The sequence below is a fragment of the Ctenopharyngodon idella genome, chromosome 24 (genome assembly GCF_019924925.1).
Source record: "Ctenopharyngodon idella isolate HZGC_01 chromosome 24, HZGC01, whole genome shotgun sequence".
Classification (NCBI taxonomy): Eukaryota; Metazoa; Chordata; class Actinopteri; order Cypriniformes; family Xenocyprididae; genus Ctenopharyngodon; species Ctenopharyngodon idella.
The window spans coordinates 2,201,916-2,217,991 of record NC_067243.1 but is presented as its reverse complement, the minus strand read 5'-3'; the positions used below and the strand labels follow the sequence as shown (position 1 = coordinate 2,217,991).

General features: G+C 39.3%; 2 protein-coding genes and 1 pseudogene across 7 annotated transcripts in view; 2 read left to right on the top strand and 1 right to left on the bottom strand.

Moving 5' to 3' along the window:
• The window catches only part of LOC127507143 (von Willebrand factor A domain-containing protein 5A-like), a 182,480-nt gene that overhangs the window by 110,162 nt on the left and 56,242 nt on the right, over positions 1-16,076 (top strand). The gene's annotated exons all lie outside the window — the stretch shown is intronic.
• LOC127507150 (von Willebrand factor A domain-containing protein 5A-like) overlaps positions 1-16,076 on the top strand; it is a 182,288-nt pseudogene that overhangs the window by 110,661 nt on the left and 55,551 nt on the right.
• The window catches only part of LOC127507136 (NACHT, LRR and PYD domains-containing protein 3-like), a 45,366-nt gene that overhangs the window by 17,644 nt on the left and 11,646 nt on the right, over positions 1-16,076 (bottom strand). For 2 of the 3 annotated variants that reach the window (XM_051884072.1, XM_051884073.1), the window contains exon 5: positions 13,781-15,691. In XM_051884072.1, coding sequence (XP_051740032.1) covers positions 13,781-15,691 — 1,911 coding nt within the window. Of the gene's footprint in view, positions 1-13,776; positions 15,692-16,076 lie in introns of those variants that run through there. The other variant, XM_051884074.1, reaches the window with a different exon arrangement.

Sequence of the window (16,076 nt, the reverse complement as noted above, 5' to 3'; positions counted from 1 at the left end):
TCATTGGTTAACATGCACGGCGAAAAAAAAAAAAAAGATGTGCTGCTGACACGCCGCTCACGGTTACAGTGTGAAACAGCTGTTAGTGCTCATTCACACAGAACGCATTTTTGCTTTCAAAAATGCAAGATGCGGCCCGTGGAATGGGGGAAAACACAAGGTCTCAAGACACAGCTGAACTGATTTGAACTTGAGCACCACGTTTTTAGAGTGCTGTGTCAAGGCCCTTTCAGACAGGACACGACAACGGCACCGCTGCGCTATGAAACCCATTTATTTCAATGGTTTGCACCATTTTGAAAATTCCTCCTACTTTGCTCTGCAGCGAAATACAAAGCAAATCGCTTTGTATCTGAAGGGCTACCTGAACCCAGCAGGCAGCGCATTCCGCGTCCTGTCTGAAAGAGCCTTTATGCGTGAAACGCAGCAAAAGACGCAAAACACGAGTGCAATGATCATATACACATCCATCTAGCACGAGTTTACATAGAAAAACAATGGAAAAGTAGCGCATTGGAATGGAAAAGTGCATTCTGTGTGAACTTATTTGTTCATTAAAGTGTCATGAAACCCCTGTTTTAGCCTGGTCGTTCACACCTCAGAGCTGGAAAAAGTCTAGAAAAATGGGCGTGTAAAGCTGCGGAAAAGTGGGAGTGTAGAGGCGGGGAAGAGGGGAGACAACAACCAATAAAACACAGAACTACAACACACTCATTATACAGAATAACGAGTCGAGGGCACCTTGATTTGTTTTAAAAATATAATTCTATGACAACAAACGAGGGACAATCACAGAAGAACATTTAAAAGGTCTAATATTTTCATCACATATACAAGCACTACAGTCTCCGAACGGACGACACTTGTCAGTTTAACACAGAAACAATAAAGGCAGTTACATGATCATCCATTGTTCTTTGAATTTTTGGTCTACATGGTCTTCTGTCTATCAGGATAATTCATCATGTCAACGAGATTATGATCAGACGTAAGGCTGAATCAGTGTCCTTATTTGTACATATATATTTCAAATATGTGCGCACATACGGTCCTGGTTCATGTTTAGAGCAATAGATTATAGGGGTGTAACGGTACACAAAAATGACGGTTCGATACGTACCTCGGTTTTGAAGTCACGGTTCAGTACGGGTTCGGTACAGCAGGGTGAGAAAACAATTTTTTCAGTTTTTTTTGTTAAACAATGTTTTACTGAACATTGACTGTCTCTGTCTTTAAATTTATTCAGTTATTAAAATCTCTCCTAATGCTGTAAACTATTAGGAAGCCCTTACTTGCAGATTACTATAATAAAGGTTACAATTAACAACAGAGCCCAAATTATTAAATTCAGTTGCTATTTATTTTTAGATATAAACACTCAAATAATAATAAAAAATGATCGTATTGTAAATATGTAAATTACACATAAGGCAGTTGTTGAAATATAATAATTTACAGTGGCTGTCATAACTTGTTTTCATGACGGATTTATTTAGGCCTTACATTAACAGGTTAAGTAAAATAATATATGCTAATTTAGTGCATATGTTTAGTGAAACAGTTCATTTCTCTAGCGAACTAACAAGCTGTTGACACTGAATGGCTTTTGTGAGGTAAACGTAATACTACGTGACAAATTGCTTACAAACTTTTTTACTGACATCTTTTCGCGGTTGAAACACTGATTAAGCGATTAAATGATACACATTTCAGTAAGTTGTACTGTATCTTTCAACATTCATTCATGTTCATTCTGTAGTAATGAAGAGGAAGGGATGGTCACGTTCACTCAGGCTCCACGCTGCCGTTTGCGCCTATACAACAAACTGTCACGCCGCATCAAAAAGCGTCAAAACGGCATTTATTGTTTGAATTGTGTGATAAAAATGGACAGAATTTGAAAGATGGCACTTTGTTTCTAATTGAAAGTAACAAAACACAGAGCTTATTGTGATTATAGGTGGTTTATGCTGGTTAAAATAGGTTAGGCTGGTTAGGCAATCTGTGAGTGACTGCATTAAAGGATTAGTTCACTTTCAAATGAAAATTAGCCCAAGATTTACTCACCCTCAAGCCATCCTATGTGTATATGACTTTCTTCTTTCTGATAAACACAATCTGAGTTATGTTAATAAATATCCTGATGCATCCGAGCTTTACAATGGCAGTGAACGAGATCAAAAAGTATGAAGCTGAAGAAAGTGTCTCCATCCACATCCATCCATCATAAACATACTCTACACGGCTCCGGGGGGTTAATAAAGGCCTTCTGAAGAAAAGTGATGCATTTGTGTATAAGAAAAAAAAAATATATATATTATATTATATTATATTATATATATATATATATATATATATATATATATATATATATATATATATTAAACAAGTTATGAAGTAATATATCTAGCTTCCGCCAGACCACCTTCCGTATTCAACTTATGATGAAAGTGTAAAAGTTCAAAAAGCTTACGCAACATCCTACACCTTCCCTATTCAACTTATGGAAAAAGCTTAACTGACGCGATGCCAGTTCCGTTTTTTCCATAAGTTGAATATGGAAGGCAGTCTGGCGGATGCTAGATATTTTACTTAATAACTTGTTAAATATGGATACTCGTTGATCCCGTTCACTGCCATTATAAAGCTTGGATGCGTCAGGATATTTATTATACAACAGTTCTTTCTGGTTCTCGAATCTGATTGGCTGATAGCTGTGTGATATTCTAGTGATAACGGCACACTTAACCGTTTGTATCACTCCGCTTGAAGTGACCATCATGGTGGACGAGCAAATCCACCGTAATTTTTGCAAATACTACACTTGTTCTACCATGAAGATTAAGAGTTTTTTTTAGGCAAGAATGTAGTTGTTTAGACCTAAATTATGTGACTTATATTTAATCATAGTGCCTATTTTACAATTTGTTTAGATGTTTTCAGAGATGCGAGCTCCAGGCCGTCAACGGCCGTTCAGGGGTCATATACCCGCCGAGCTTTTGATATATAAGAGGTCATCATACTATAAGAATATCCTGTAAGTTTCAGAACTGCAAACTTCCTTGTTAGTCCAATAAAAGCTTTTATTGACACCAGACCCAGAAAACGACATTTCTAAAGCGGGGATCTATGACGTCAAAGGGCAGCAAGCACCGCCTCCGCAGAAGAAGATCAACGCCTACTTCATCACTGCCTGTTTAGCCCCACCCACCGATTCACGCATGATAAGCAATAGGTAGCCTAAGTAACATAGTCCTATGTGGTGCTAACCCAGATCAAGCTACCAAGCAATAAACATGCCGTTGAGGATTACAAAATATTGTGCAGTGCTTGGACTCGACAGTAATGCAACAACATGTCAGTAACTGTGTTCATTCTAATGCCTGATCTGATATTAATGATTCACGTACAGTCAGATGTTCTTTGTCTATGTGTCAGTAAATCAAACCAGTGACTAAACATCAGTAAAATAATCTATCATTTAACGGTGATTAAATTATTTAAAGAAAGCAATCAAAGAAAGCTCCCTTTGCAATCGTTGGAGCAGCGCACGCTGAAGCTGTCAATCAAACAGTGTTTATCAGTGACGCGTTTATCAGTGACTCCCGTTTTACTCAACGAATCTCTTAATTGTATCGCGTTTGCATAGTTAGTTATGATGAAAGCATTCATTAGTGTGCAGAAATTGACGAGATCACTGCTTTGAGCTCAACAAAATGTATGTGATCGACTACAATGTTCAATCACTGCAACCTTTCATGCCACGATCTAAATATAATGCTATAATCAACACTTTTCATGATTAGTTAACCTTGAGAGCTGTAATAGTAAAAACGTGCTAAAAGAGAGAGTAATACTTGGCTATTTCAAATGGAAAGATGTCAGCCAATCACAGGCTAAATATTTGTAAAACCCACATAGGTGTAAAGGGTGACCAATAACATTGATTTTTTTAAAAATGGTTTTAAAAACCATTTTTAGTGGTTTCCGCCTGACACCGATAGTATATTCATAACTGCGTTGCATTTATTTTATTTATTGGCATTGGGTAACACTGCTTTTGTATGTTTGACTGAATTGTACAATTGTGTTTATTTCCTATTGTCATAATGGCTATTGTTGTTAATTTAAATATTGTTGTTCAATAAATATATTTTATATAAACAGTAGGTTGTATTTGCTATTGAGAAAAGGTCCATTAGTGCGTAATATGGATTGAGTGAAAGTTACAATGATACGCCTCTAGATGGCAGCAAAACTTTACGAGTGAATGAGTCAGTGAGTCGCAAAAGACTTTTAAATTGAAAGATTTTTTGGAAATAAAGGAGAACGTTGTTTTAGCGCTGGATTTTTATAATGGATATAATATTGTGGGCATGGACCTGAAGAATGAGTGTTATATCAGACAATCAGGTAATGCTCTCTCAGACGATCTCTCTCTCTCTCTCATACTGTACAAAATACAATGCGTTTCAATGGAGGGACTCAACTTTCCTTCGTTACTAGTTCTAAAGTGACATTTTAGAATTAGTAACAGAGGCTTGGGCTCAACTGTTAAACTGTCAACTTGAGATTTGAATCTGAGACGGAAGGAAGTAGTTCCTCACAAAAGAGGGTTTTAAAGACACTCCGTTGATGTTTTTATTTATTTACACACTTGTGCCATCGAAATGTTGCATAAACGCAATATCACACTCATAGCACGGCTGTGATTAGCCTACCTACTGCACTCTGCCTGTGGCCTACGGCCGAATCACAGCCGTGCTGATATACAGCCATTATACCTTGGTTTGTTTAAATACTCGATTCTGATTGGCTGGAAGGTGTGCAGTAAAACCGTTTAATGCACAGGTAGTTCGAGTCGGTTTGATTACAGATTGAAATTAATCCGCCACTACAAACATTGGTAACCATAGTAACACAGTTACACTTGCAAACAGAGTGAGAGACATATGAAAACGTTTATTTAGGTAGGCTAAATGGATGATTTTTGCATATCGTTTAATTTGTATGGTGAATATGGCGATTTTGAGTAATGGGCCCAGGCACAAGACGAAATAGAAGACTTGGAGGAGACGTTGAATGACAAAAAGCGGCACAAAGAATTAACACCGGCAGAGCTAGATAAGATAGAAGACGACAAAGATGAGGTCAATATGAAAAAGACAACTAAATGGGCAGTTAACACTTTCAGTGACTTTTTGCGCCAAAGCAGAACAATTGTGATGTCGAGACCTACTCTGCTTCTCTTTTAAATGAGACATTGCGGGAGTTTTATGCCTCTGTTCAGTCTACTGCTGGACGCGAATACAGTGTTTGATGTTGTTGGCGCTGCCATCTCAATTAGAGCTAGGTAACCGGTAATACATGACGAAGGATTAAAAGACTTACAACTCAGACATTATCTGGCGTTTAGCCTGCACACCCGCACAAGAGAGCAGCGGCCATTTTATTAATGATTGCACACCTGTGTATGTTACTCCACCCACTTCATGAAAATAGATCACAGTCAATTAGAGAACATATACAATTACATAAGTCAACATCCCCACTTGTTCTTAAATTGACAGAATATAACAGTGCATCACATACATGCATTTCCGAATTACAATTAATTCTTCACACTCCAAATAAAAAACACATAAATTTATCCATTTTAGCTTTAGACACAGATTTTGTTAAAATGTCTGCCACCATATCAACTGTAGGACAATAATGAAGAATTATTTTGCCTTCATTCAGTACAGATCGGACAAAATGATACCTTATGTCAATATGCTTACACCTTTGTCGACACACCGGATTCTTTGAAAGTGCAATAGCACCCTGATTGTCCTCAAAAATAGTCACTGGTGCATATTCAAGTACATTGTCCATTCCATTGATTAGATTGGTCAGATACAAGCTTTCTTGTGCAGTAGCTGATAAAGCCATGTATTCAGCTTCACATGTGGATAAAGCAACAGTTTGTTGTTTCTTAGACTTCCAAGAAATAACAGGCCCATTCTTAGACAAACTGAAACAGTAGCCAGTAATACTATGCCTGTCATTCAAGTCTGCATCGCTATAAGCTACAAGTTTCAGATTTACATCACTTCTCTTATAACATAATTCCAAGTCTGCTGTACCTTTCAAATACCTCAACACAAGTTTAGCAGCCACCCAATGTTGTTCTTTTGGTGCCCTTAGATATTGTGACAATTTACTAACAATGAAGCTCAAATCTGAGCGAGTACTTGTCATCATATAGATTAAACTGCCAATCACTTCTCGATACCTCTTTAGGTCAACAGGTTCGCCATCATTGTCAAATTTTACTTTGATTTCACATGGGGTTGATCTTGGTTTGCAGTGAGCCATATCAAATCTCTCCAAAATTTTTTAAATGTATCTTTCCTGATTCATTTTTACTTTACCATGTTCTTGCGTAAAGTCAATGCCTAAGAAATGTCGAAGTTTTCCCAGATCTTTAACTTTGAATTTAATTCTCAAAATTTCCTTCACATCTCTGAGTATTTGATCATTACTCGCTGCAATGATAAATAATCAATATGACTCTTTCTTTGTCAGTTTGTTTACTGTAAACACAATAATCTGCTGAGTTTTGAACAAAATCATTTTCAATTAAGAAATCATGCAACATCTTGTTCCAATTTCGTCCTGATTGTTTCAGACCATACAGTGATTTACTGAGCTTACATACCAATTCTTCTCCTGTTTTTGACTCAACTTCAAATCCTTCAGGTTGCTTCATATAAATTTCACAATCTATAGGAGCATGCAGATATGCAGTTTTAACATCCATCTGATGTAACTTCAAATTATATTGTGCTGCAAGCTGCATTAAAACACGTACTGAAGTTATATCAGCAGTAGGTGAAAATGTCTCATTATAATCAATACCTGCCACTTGACTATAACCCTTTGCCACATACCTGGCTTTATATACTCTCCCATCAGGATTTTCCTTTATAGCATAAACCCATCTTCCCCCTACTGCCCGTTTACCTTCTGGTAGGGTTGTTAATGTGAAAGTATTATTCTCTTTCAGAGAGTTCATCTCATCTTCCATAGCTTCAACCCACTGCTCTGATTTTAAAGAGCCTAAGGCTTCCTTCAGTGTCTGGGGAACATCACATGCAACACGATAGCAATAGTCAATAGTCAATGGCTGATCTGCATCATCTTTAACCTCATAATCATAGTCTGCAAAGTACTGGGGGGGGTCTTCTTTCTCTTTTTGGATATCTAGTACCTAGATCACTCTCTTTTTCACCCTTTGTACTGACTTCACCCTCATCTTTAACTTCTTGTGGAATTACTTTAGGCCCGTCTAGTTTTGGTACTAAGGTTTCAACCTCCTTCCTGTATTCCAAATATTCATCCACATCCTCCACTGTCTGAGTATCCCTTTCATTTGTACTTTTTGTGACAAACTTCACCAGTCTACTCTTGAGTACTCTCCCTGTGTCTGGATAGAAAACAAGATAAGCAGGGCTATTTTTGTCATAACCAACAAATATACCCTTTTCACATCGTGCATCCAACTTTTTCTTGTCATACTTGTATGCATAACACTCTAACCCAACCACTCTCATTTTGGATAGGTCAGGCTTTTTTCCAGTTATCAGATAGTATGGAGTTTGTCCCAGACATCTATTATAACATCTGTTTCTAATTATAGCAGCGGTCTGTACCACATATGTCCACAACTCCTTTGGTAATTTACTCTCAATTAGCATACATCTTGCCATTTCAAACAAAGTCCTCCAAGCTCTTTCAGCTGTCCCATTTTGATGGGGTGAATAAGGAGCTGAGGTTTCATGTCTAATAGCATTTTTGCTGAGCAATGACTGAAATACAGAAGATGTAAACTCTGTTCCATTATCTGATCTTATACATTTAATTTTACCATATGGTGCAACATCAGCAATGAATTTCTTGGTGGCTACGACGGTGTCACTTTTGTTCTTCAAAAAATAGGTAAACACAGCTCCTGAATAGTCATCTGTGAATGCTAAGGCAAATCTGAAACCATCTTTCCCTGCTGGTTCTATAGGACCAGCCAGATCTGCATGAACAAGTGCAAATGCATCTTTTGCTTTCTCATCTAGATCTCTATTTCTGTTCTGAACAAATTTGCCTTTTACACACACTTCACATTTCAAATTGGATCTGTCAGTTTTACCTCTAATTTTCATCCCATCTGTAACATTCTCCAACTTTAACACATCATCATAATTACAATGACCCAGTATTTCATGCCATGTCTGAATATCATAGCACGCGTTACACTCAATCTCATTAGCAACTGTACTCAAATAAAACAGTCTGTCATACATATGAATATCAAAAGTTGTACCATTTTTGTGAATGAGTCGGTTCTGTCCCTCTTTGAAGATCACTGTCGCTCCGTGTGAAATTGCCGCTTTGACGGAAAAGATGTCTTGAGAAAATGATGGCACGTAAAGTGCCTCCGTCAACATCATGTCCACAATGCGGCCATTGCTATTTCTCAAACGCAATTTAGCGGTACCTTTCTTCAACGCGATACCACTGGCCCGTTCTCCATCAGCCAGCTCCAGAATGTGGCTCTGAGGCTTGAAACTTAAGTCGAAATCCACAAACTTCTCAATGTCCGTAACGATGTGTTTAGTAGCTCCAGAATCCACCATGAGGCCTTTCATTTCCACTCCACCAATCGGGACTTTATTCGCCTGCTCCACCATAAACGCAAATGTGTGATCCTCCTCTTCATCCACCGTTTGCTTCACTTTATCTCGCTTTCTTCGACGACAGTGCACGTCTTTATGTGAGGTGCTTTTACAGAAACTACACCATTGTCTCCGTTCCCCGCGCTCCCCAGCAACCACCGTGCACTCCGCGGCTTTGTGACCTTTCTGGCCACAGTTGTAACAGGTGAGTCTCATACTCCAATTGTCCCTTCCTTTAACTTTCATTACGCTGTCCTCTCCCGAACCAGCAATGCCAAACTTCTCTGTGCTTTCATAGCTCCTCAGTTTTGCTTTAAAGTCGGCAAATGTTAGTTTTTCATCACTCTGCGTAATAAAAATAGAGAATGGTTTGAAAGTATCGGGCAAACCCTTTAGAATCATGGCAGTCAATAAATCATCGCTCAAAGTCTCTCCCGCATTCCGCAATGCTGTGATTGCAGTCTCTGCACGAATAATGTAATCTGTAACGGTTTCATTTACACCTTTCTGAAGAGATGTCAACTCCGTATACAAGCTTATCACACGTGGCTTCCCCTTACCAGCGTAGTGATCTCTCAAAATCTGTAACGCCTTTTTGCCATCATCCGCAGCCTCTCTCATCACAAGCGACATATCTTGTCGTCTAATAATTGGATCAGAACTGCGTATGCCTCTTCATTTTTACTGTCGTCTTCCACCTCCGCACCCTCATCGTCCACGGCAGAGGTTTCACCCAATATGGTGGATTTCAAACCCAGAAGACGCAAATGTGCCAGGAACTTTGTTTCCCACAGTTCATAATTCTTTTCCTCTCCGTCGAAACATAAACGATTCCATCGGTTCCCAAACTCTTTACTGGGCCCATAACCTGTTGGCGCTGCCATCTCAATTAGAGCTAGGTAACCGGTAATACATGACGAAGGATTAAAAGACTTACAACTCAGACATTATCTGGCGTTTAGCCTGCACACCCGCACAAGAGAGCAGCGGCCATTTTATTAATGATTGCACACCTGTGTATGTTACTCCACCCACTTCATGAAAATAGATCACAGTCAATTAGAGAACATATACAATTACATAAGTCAACAGATGTGTCTCAGAGCAGGTATTAACCGTCACATTACAAAATACAACATCATAAGTGATAAAGACTTCAAGTCAAGCAATGCCGTCTTTAAATCAGTTTTAAAGCTACAGGAAAAATTGGAAAAGACACCAGCGTTCATCATCCGCGTATTACTGAGTCTGACTCTGAGAAAATTAGAAATGCACCTGCACTCTCCCCTTTCACAGGGAGATGTGGCGGAGAAATGCTGTCGCTGTCTTGTTGAGCAATGTAGTGCAACGTTATTACATTGTTATTTATATCGAAATATATAAAACCATGCGTGCGAGAGAGTGAGTGAATCAATGGTTTCACTTTCAGTTTATCTCCGAAAAGGATGGGTGAGAGTACCGGCTGTTTATGTGAGCAGCCAGTTCACTACAGTCACTCCAGATACTGTGAAGAGCAAAACAGAAGAGCCGCACTGTCTGCACAATAGGCTTGCTACGGTAGTTGGCGTTACCGGTGTTCAGTCGCAACACCGGTTTCATCACTTGCCCACCGTGGCACCGAGGTTAATTTTTTTTCCCACTTTAACGCATTAAAAATATTTGCATTTAATGCAATTAATGTAGTATCCGTTTTCTGCGTTATATGATCAAGCTCTTATTCATGCTAATGCTTTTAAACCACCCAAGCGTGACAAGGCAAAAGAGAACGCGCTGTCTCGTGAATGTCCTGCCTATGTGACACACACACACACACACACACACACGCACACACACGCACGCACACGCACGCACACGCACGCACACGCACGCACACGCACACGCACGCACACGCACACACACGCACACACACGCACACACACGCACACACACGCACGATACTGGCGCGCAAGCGCTTTGGAAACAAGGAGAAAACGACGTGGCCGCGCTTTCCACGCGTTTTTAGACACGATATGTGAACGGCCACATAAGCGGTTTAAAAAAAAGAAAGAAGAGGCCCCGCCCCCGGTGACACCGGTATTACCGGTGTTGTCACATGTCGATTAACCGGTGGGAAAATTTTCTCTGTAGTCATTCAGAGAAATGCGTCACATCTGAGTTTCATTTTCACAAAAGGCTAACACGTAAATGGATATATAACACATATCTCATTAAATGACCAAACTCTTAGGTTGTATTGTGTGACTAATTCATGTACGTGTGTGACCTGATGAAATGCAAGTTAAATCTCTTATTTTGACATTAATGTAGTCACAATGCTGACAGAGTAAATATGTGTTAGAAAACTAGACCTTTATCACTCATAATATTCCCATTCACAGTAATCCACCTTCTCTATCGCTTCATTTATTTTATGGCATAATCACACCTCTTTAAATATATAATAATGTAAAACACTGGCTAGTGCTGTACAGTAAAAAGTAAGCACACTTCAAGCACAGCCATCACTGTAATAGTTCACTGTAACAGTCGTCAAATAGCTGCAACATTAAGCATTTATGATGAATAATTACTGAAGATTAAATGTCATAATGATATATTATTATTGCTATTAATATTAGCAGTAATTTATGTCATTTAATCTTCATTCACAAGTAGGGTTGGGAACTAAGAACCGGTTCTCATCCGGAACCGGTAATGTTTTTTGAAAAGAACCGGAACTGTGCAAGATTTCTAAGTTTCGGTTCCACAAACGGTTCTGGTGTGACGGGTGGGCGAAGTGCGGGGAGCGTATCCTTTAAAGGTCCCATGACATGCTACTTTTTGGATGTTTTTATATAGGCCTAAGTGGTCCCTAGTACTGTATCTGAAGTCTTTTTCCCGAAATTCAGCCTTGATGCAGAATTTCAGCCACTATGAGACAGTCCCACAATGAGCCTTCCTCAGGACGTGCCGTTTCTGGGTCTGTAGCTTTAAATGCTAATGAGGAGGAAAGAGGCGGGGCAAGGTGGAGGGTGGGTGTGGCCTTAACCAGCTTGCGGCCACAGTACCATGCGCTAATGCTGACAGTGGATGTATCGCAATGGCTCATAGACCCGCAGTCGTTCAAGCGTTTCAGTCCGACCCAGAATCCGATCCGGATGGAGAAGCACCGGATGAAGAAGCTGCAACTCAGCGGCTACAGCAGGACGTCTCAGAGTGGTTAGTTTAAAATTAATTATCATTAAATTTTAGTTTAAAATGTATTATCATGTAGCTAATGCTAGCCTACGTTGTTGGCTTTTCATGTTGCTCTGATTTGCTATCATATATATATATATATCGAGGAAAAAAAAAAAAAACGCGCCCCCTCGCAAGGTAGTAGCTCATTTTCTCATGGGCGGGCAAAGCAGAGAAAGGGGAGGTAACCTTTCCCCTTATGACGACACATGGGGAAGATTCCAGATCGGGTCGTCTGACCTTTCATTTTCTCAAACGCCAAGCAAAACACCCAGGGCTTGGTTTACACCCATCGCCTTTTCTAGCCACTGGGCGACCATAAGCAGGCTAATGGAACTCATATTAATGTTAAAAAACCTCATAAAGTGAAATTTCATCATGCCATGGGACCTTTAATAGAGACATCTCACATCATGAATATTATAGCAATGAATGCACTGAAAAGCCCTCGCGCTACTCATATACGTCAGATTTCAATGCAGAGAGAGAGAGAGAGAGAGAGAGAGAAAGAGAGAGAGAGAAAGAGAGAGAGAGAGAAAGAGAAAGAGAGAGAGAGAGAGAGAGAGAGGTGCCCAAAGCTGCACGATTAATCTTTAAAAGATTGTGTTCTCGATTTCATCACCCACATGATCTAATTCCTAAATGACGATTCGCCCGTGTATATTCAACCTTTGACAAAAATAAAATCGCAAAATTCAAATCTGTGTTTGCGCTGCTCTTGATCTAAAGAGAGTTGTCATGTGTAGATATAAACAGCTTCACAATCTTTTCAAACACACATTATTTCTGTGTGACAAATAGGCCTATTCCAATTATAACAGAAGTATACAAAAGTTTATTATTCAGACAGAAACGCTGATGTTTATGTATAATAAATTACCTTCTGAAAGTAACTACTTCAATTAACGACTGTATCGATTGCATTGTTACGCCACTAGGTGGCAACAATTTACTGTTAAAAATGCATCTATCACTGAATCATTCTTTCAGAAACAAGTCTTTATGAATCCAACTTACAAAAATATTCTGTTTCACCTGTCTGGATCTTACATGTGTGTTCAAGCATCTTATCTAATTTGAGGTAACACGTTACAATAAGGTTCATTTATGAAGTAACCATGAGTGATACATTTGTTACTGTATTTGTTAATCTTTGTTAATGTTAGTTAATAAAAATACAGCCGTTCATAGTTTGTTCATGTTACTTCAGTGCATTAACTGATGTTAACAAATACAACTCTTGATTTTAATAATGTATTAGTAAATGTTGAAATTAACATTAACAAAGATTAATAAATGCTGTAGAAATGCAGTTCATTATTAGTTCATGTTACTGTAGTTAACTGATGTTAACTAATGAACCTTACTGTAAAGTGTTAGCGAATTTGTTGAGATTAACAGTCATTTTACAATAATAAACCCAAAAAGGACTGTTTGAGTCGAGTATTGTGCATTTTTCCCTTACTACTATTTTTTATTAGTTGTTTAATTATTTTAATGGAACCGGAAACGGAATCGTTAGGCAGAACCGGAACCGGAAAATTTCTCACGATTCCCAACCCTATTTACAAGTGAAAATGTCTCAATTCCAGCTTTACTGATCAATGGTGTCGACCGTCCCTTTGCGCCACCTGGTGGTGATTTCACCAACGAGTTTCACACGTGACTGGGTTGTGTTTACCCGCGGCGGTAACAGGCATTTTAGTGACTATCTACTGTATTAAAGAGGCGTGTCGTGACCCTTTAAGATCCTGTTATTGAGGAGAAAATCTCTCATTTAGGAACATTAATTTTAAAGGTGTCAGATTCATTATTAAATATGATACTTTAGTTAATGATTAAACACTCACAGAGCTTTTCTGTAGTTGATCACAGCTGGTATCAGTCTTCTTCTCCCCTCATCTGATGTGTTGTATTTCATGAGGTTCATCTCATCCAGCGGCTCCTCTGACATCTGAATCATGTAGGAGATTGTTGAGCAGTGAGACGGAGAGAGTTTCTCCTCTGAGTGTTTGTCTGATTTCAGAAACTCCTGAATCTCTCTGGACAGAGACTGATCTTTGACTTCCAGCAGACAGAGGAACAGATTGATGGATCTTTCAGTGGAGAGGTTATCTTCACCTTTGATCTTCTCTTTAATGTACTGTGTGATTTCTCTGATGCTCTCTGAGCTGTTCTCTGTGTGTGTCAGTAGATCCTGTAAGAGCCTCTGATTGGACTCCAGTGAGACGCCCAGCAGGAACCGCAGGAACAGATCCAGCTGTCCATTCTCACTCCAGAGGGCATTATCTACTGCTGATGTTAGTAGATCATACAGAGACTCTTCATCATACAGAGGGTCTTCATCATACAGAGGGTCTTCATCATACAGAGGGTCTTCATCATACAGAGAGTCTTTATCAGATCTGTACAAACTGAATTCATCCAGTGTTTTGTTGTTCTTGATCACATATGAATAAAACACATAGAAAGCAGCGAGAAACTCCTGAAAGCTCAGATGAATGAAGCTGTAGACTTTCCTCTGATGAATCACAGATTCCTCCTTAAAGATCTCAGTGCAAATCCCAGAATACACTGAGGCGTCAGTGACGTCTATGCCGCTCTCTCTCAGGTCCTCCTCATAGAACATCACATTGCCCTTCATCAGCTGATTGAAAGCCACTTCAGCAAGTTTCACAATCACTTCTCTGTTGGACTGCAGCAGTTTCTCTGGATCTCTCTCTTCATACTTCTGATTCCTCATGTTGATCTGAATCAGCAGGAAGTGGATGTACATTTCAGTCAGAGTTTGAGGGATTTCTGCACTCAGATCTTCTTTCAGGAGCTTCTGAAGCACAGTGGATGAGATCCAGCAGAAGACGGGTATGTGGCACATGATGTGGAGGCTTCTTGCTCTTCTGATGTGTGAGATGATTCTGCTGGCTTGATGCTCGTCACTGATTCTCTTCCTGAAATATTCCTCCTTCTGAGGCTCATTGAATCCCTGAATCTCTGTCAGACGGTTGATGTATTTGGAGGGGATCTGATTGGCTGCTGCTGGTCTGGAGGTGATCCAGATGAGAGCAGAGGGAAGCAGCTCTCCTGTCATGAGCTTTGACATCAACACACCCACTGATGAAGTCTCAGTCACATCAGAAACTTTCTCATCATCTGAAAACATCAGTGTGATTCTGCTTTCATCCAGACCATCAAAGATGAACACAACTTTACACTCCTCATAAATCTTTGAGTCCAGATCTTGAAGTTCAGGATGAAAGTCCAGCAGAAGTCTGTGAAGACTGTACTGATGATCTCGGATCAAGTTCAGCTCTCGAAATGGAAGCACCAACATGAAATCTACATCCTGATTGTCTTTTCCCTCGGCCCAGTCCAGAATGAACTTCTGCACAGAGACGGTTTTTCCGATTCCAGCGATGCCTTTAGTAAGAACAGTCTTGATCTGGTGTTTCTCCTCACATCCTGGTTCAGGTGAGGCTTTAAAGATGTCATTGCAGTAGATTGGAGTGTCTTGTGAGTGTTGTGTTCTGGCTGTTTTCTCCATCTGTAAAACCTCATGTTGTTCATTCACTCCTTCTCTCTCTCCCTCTATGATATAGAGCTGTGTGTAGATCCTGTTCAGGAGGGTTTCATTCTCCTGGAGTTTCAGTCCCTCAGATAATCTCTCATACTTGTTCTTCATGCTGGTTTTGAGCTGGTCTTTGACTCTCTGTAGTTCATCATCTACTGCTTGAGGAGAATCCTGGTCTCCAGTCTGATCATCTCTGATTGGAAACAAAATACAAACATAAAAACATGTTCATCAATAAATCATGCAAGGAACAGCAACACATTTAAGAGAGAAGTGTCAGTTTAACAGACTCCTGTTATAGACCACACATTTACATTAAACTTTAACATATCTTCTGGAATTTAAGTCACATTTTCTATCATCTGAAATGTGCTGCATCTTATATTTGTCTGTTTTGGACTCTTATGTAGGAGTTTAGGTCTCTTAGATTCCTGTCCTAGTTTTGTCTTGATTACTTGGGCTTTAAAACACACTTAATATTCAGTTATCGATTAAATATTTCAGTGAAGATTAAATAATATTGATTATTATATTATTGATATGACGGCACTGAAACTCTTTCAACAATGTAATTTTTC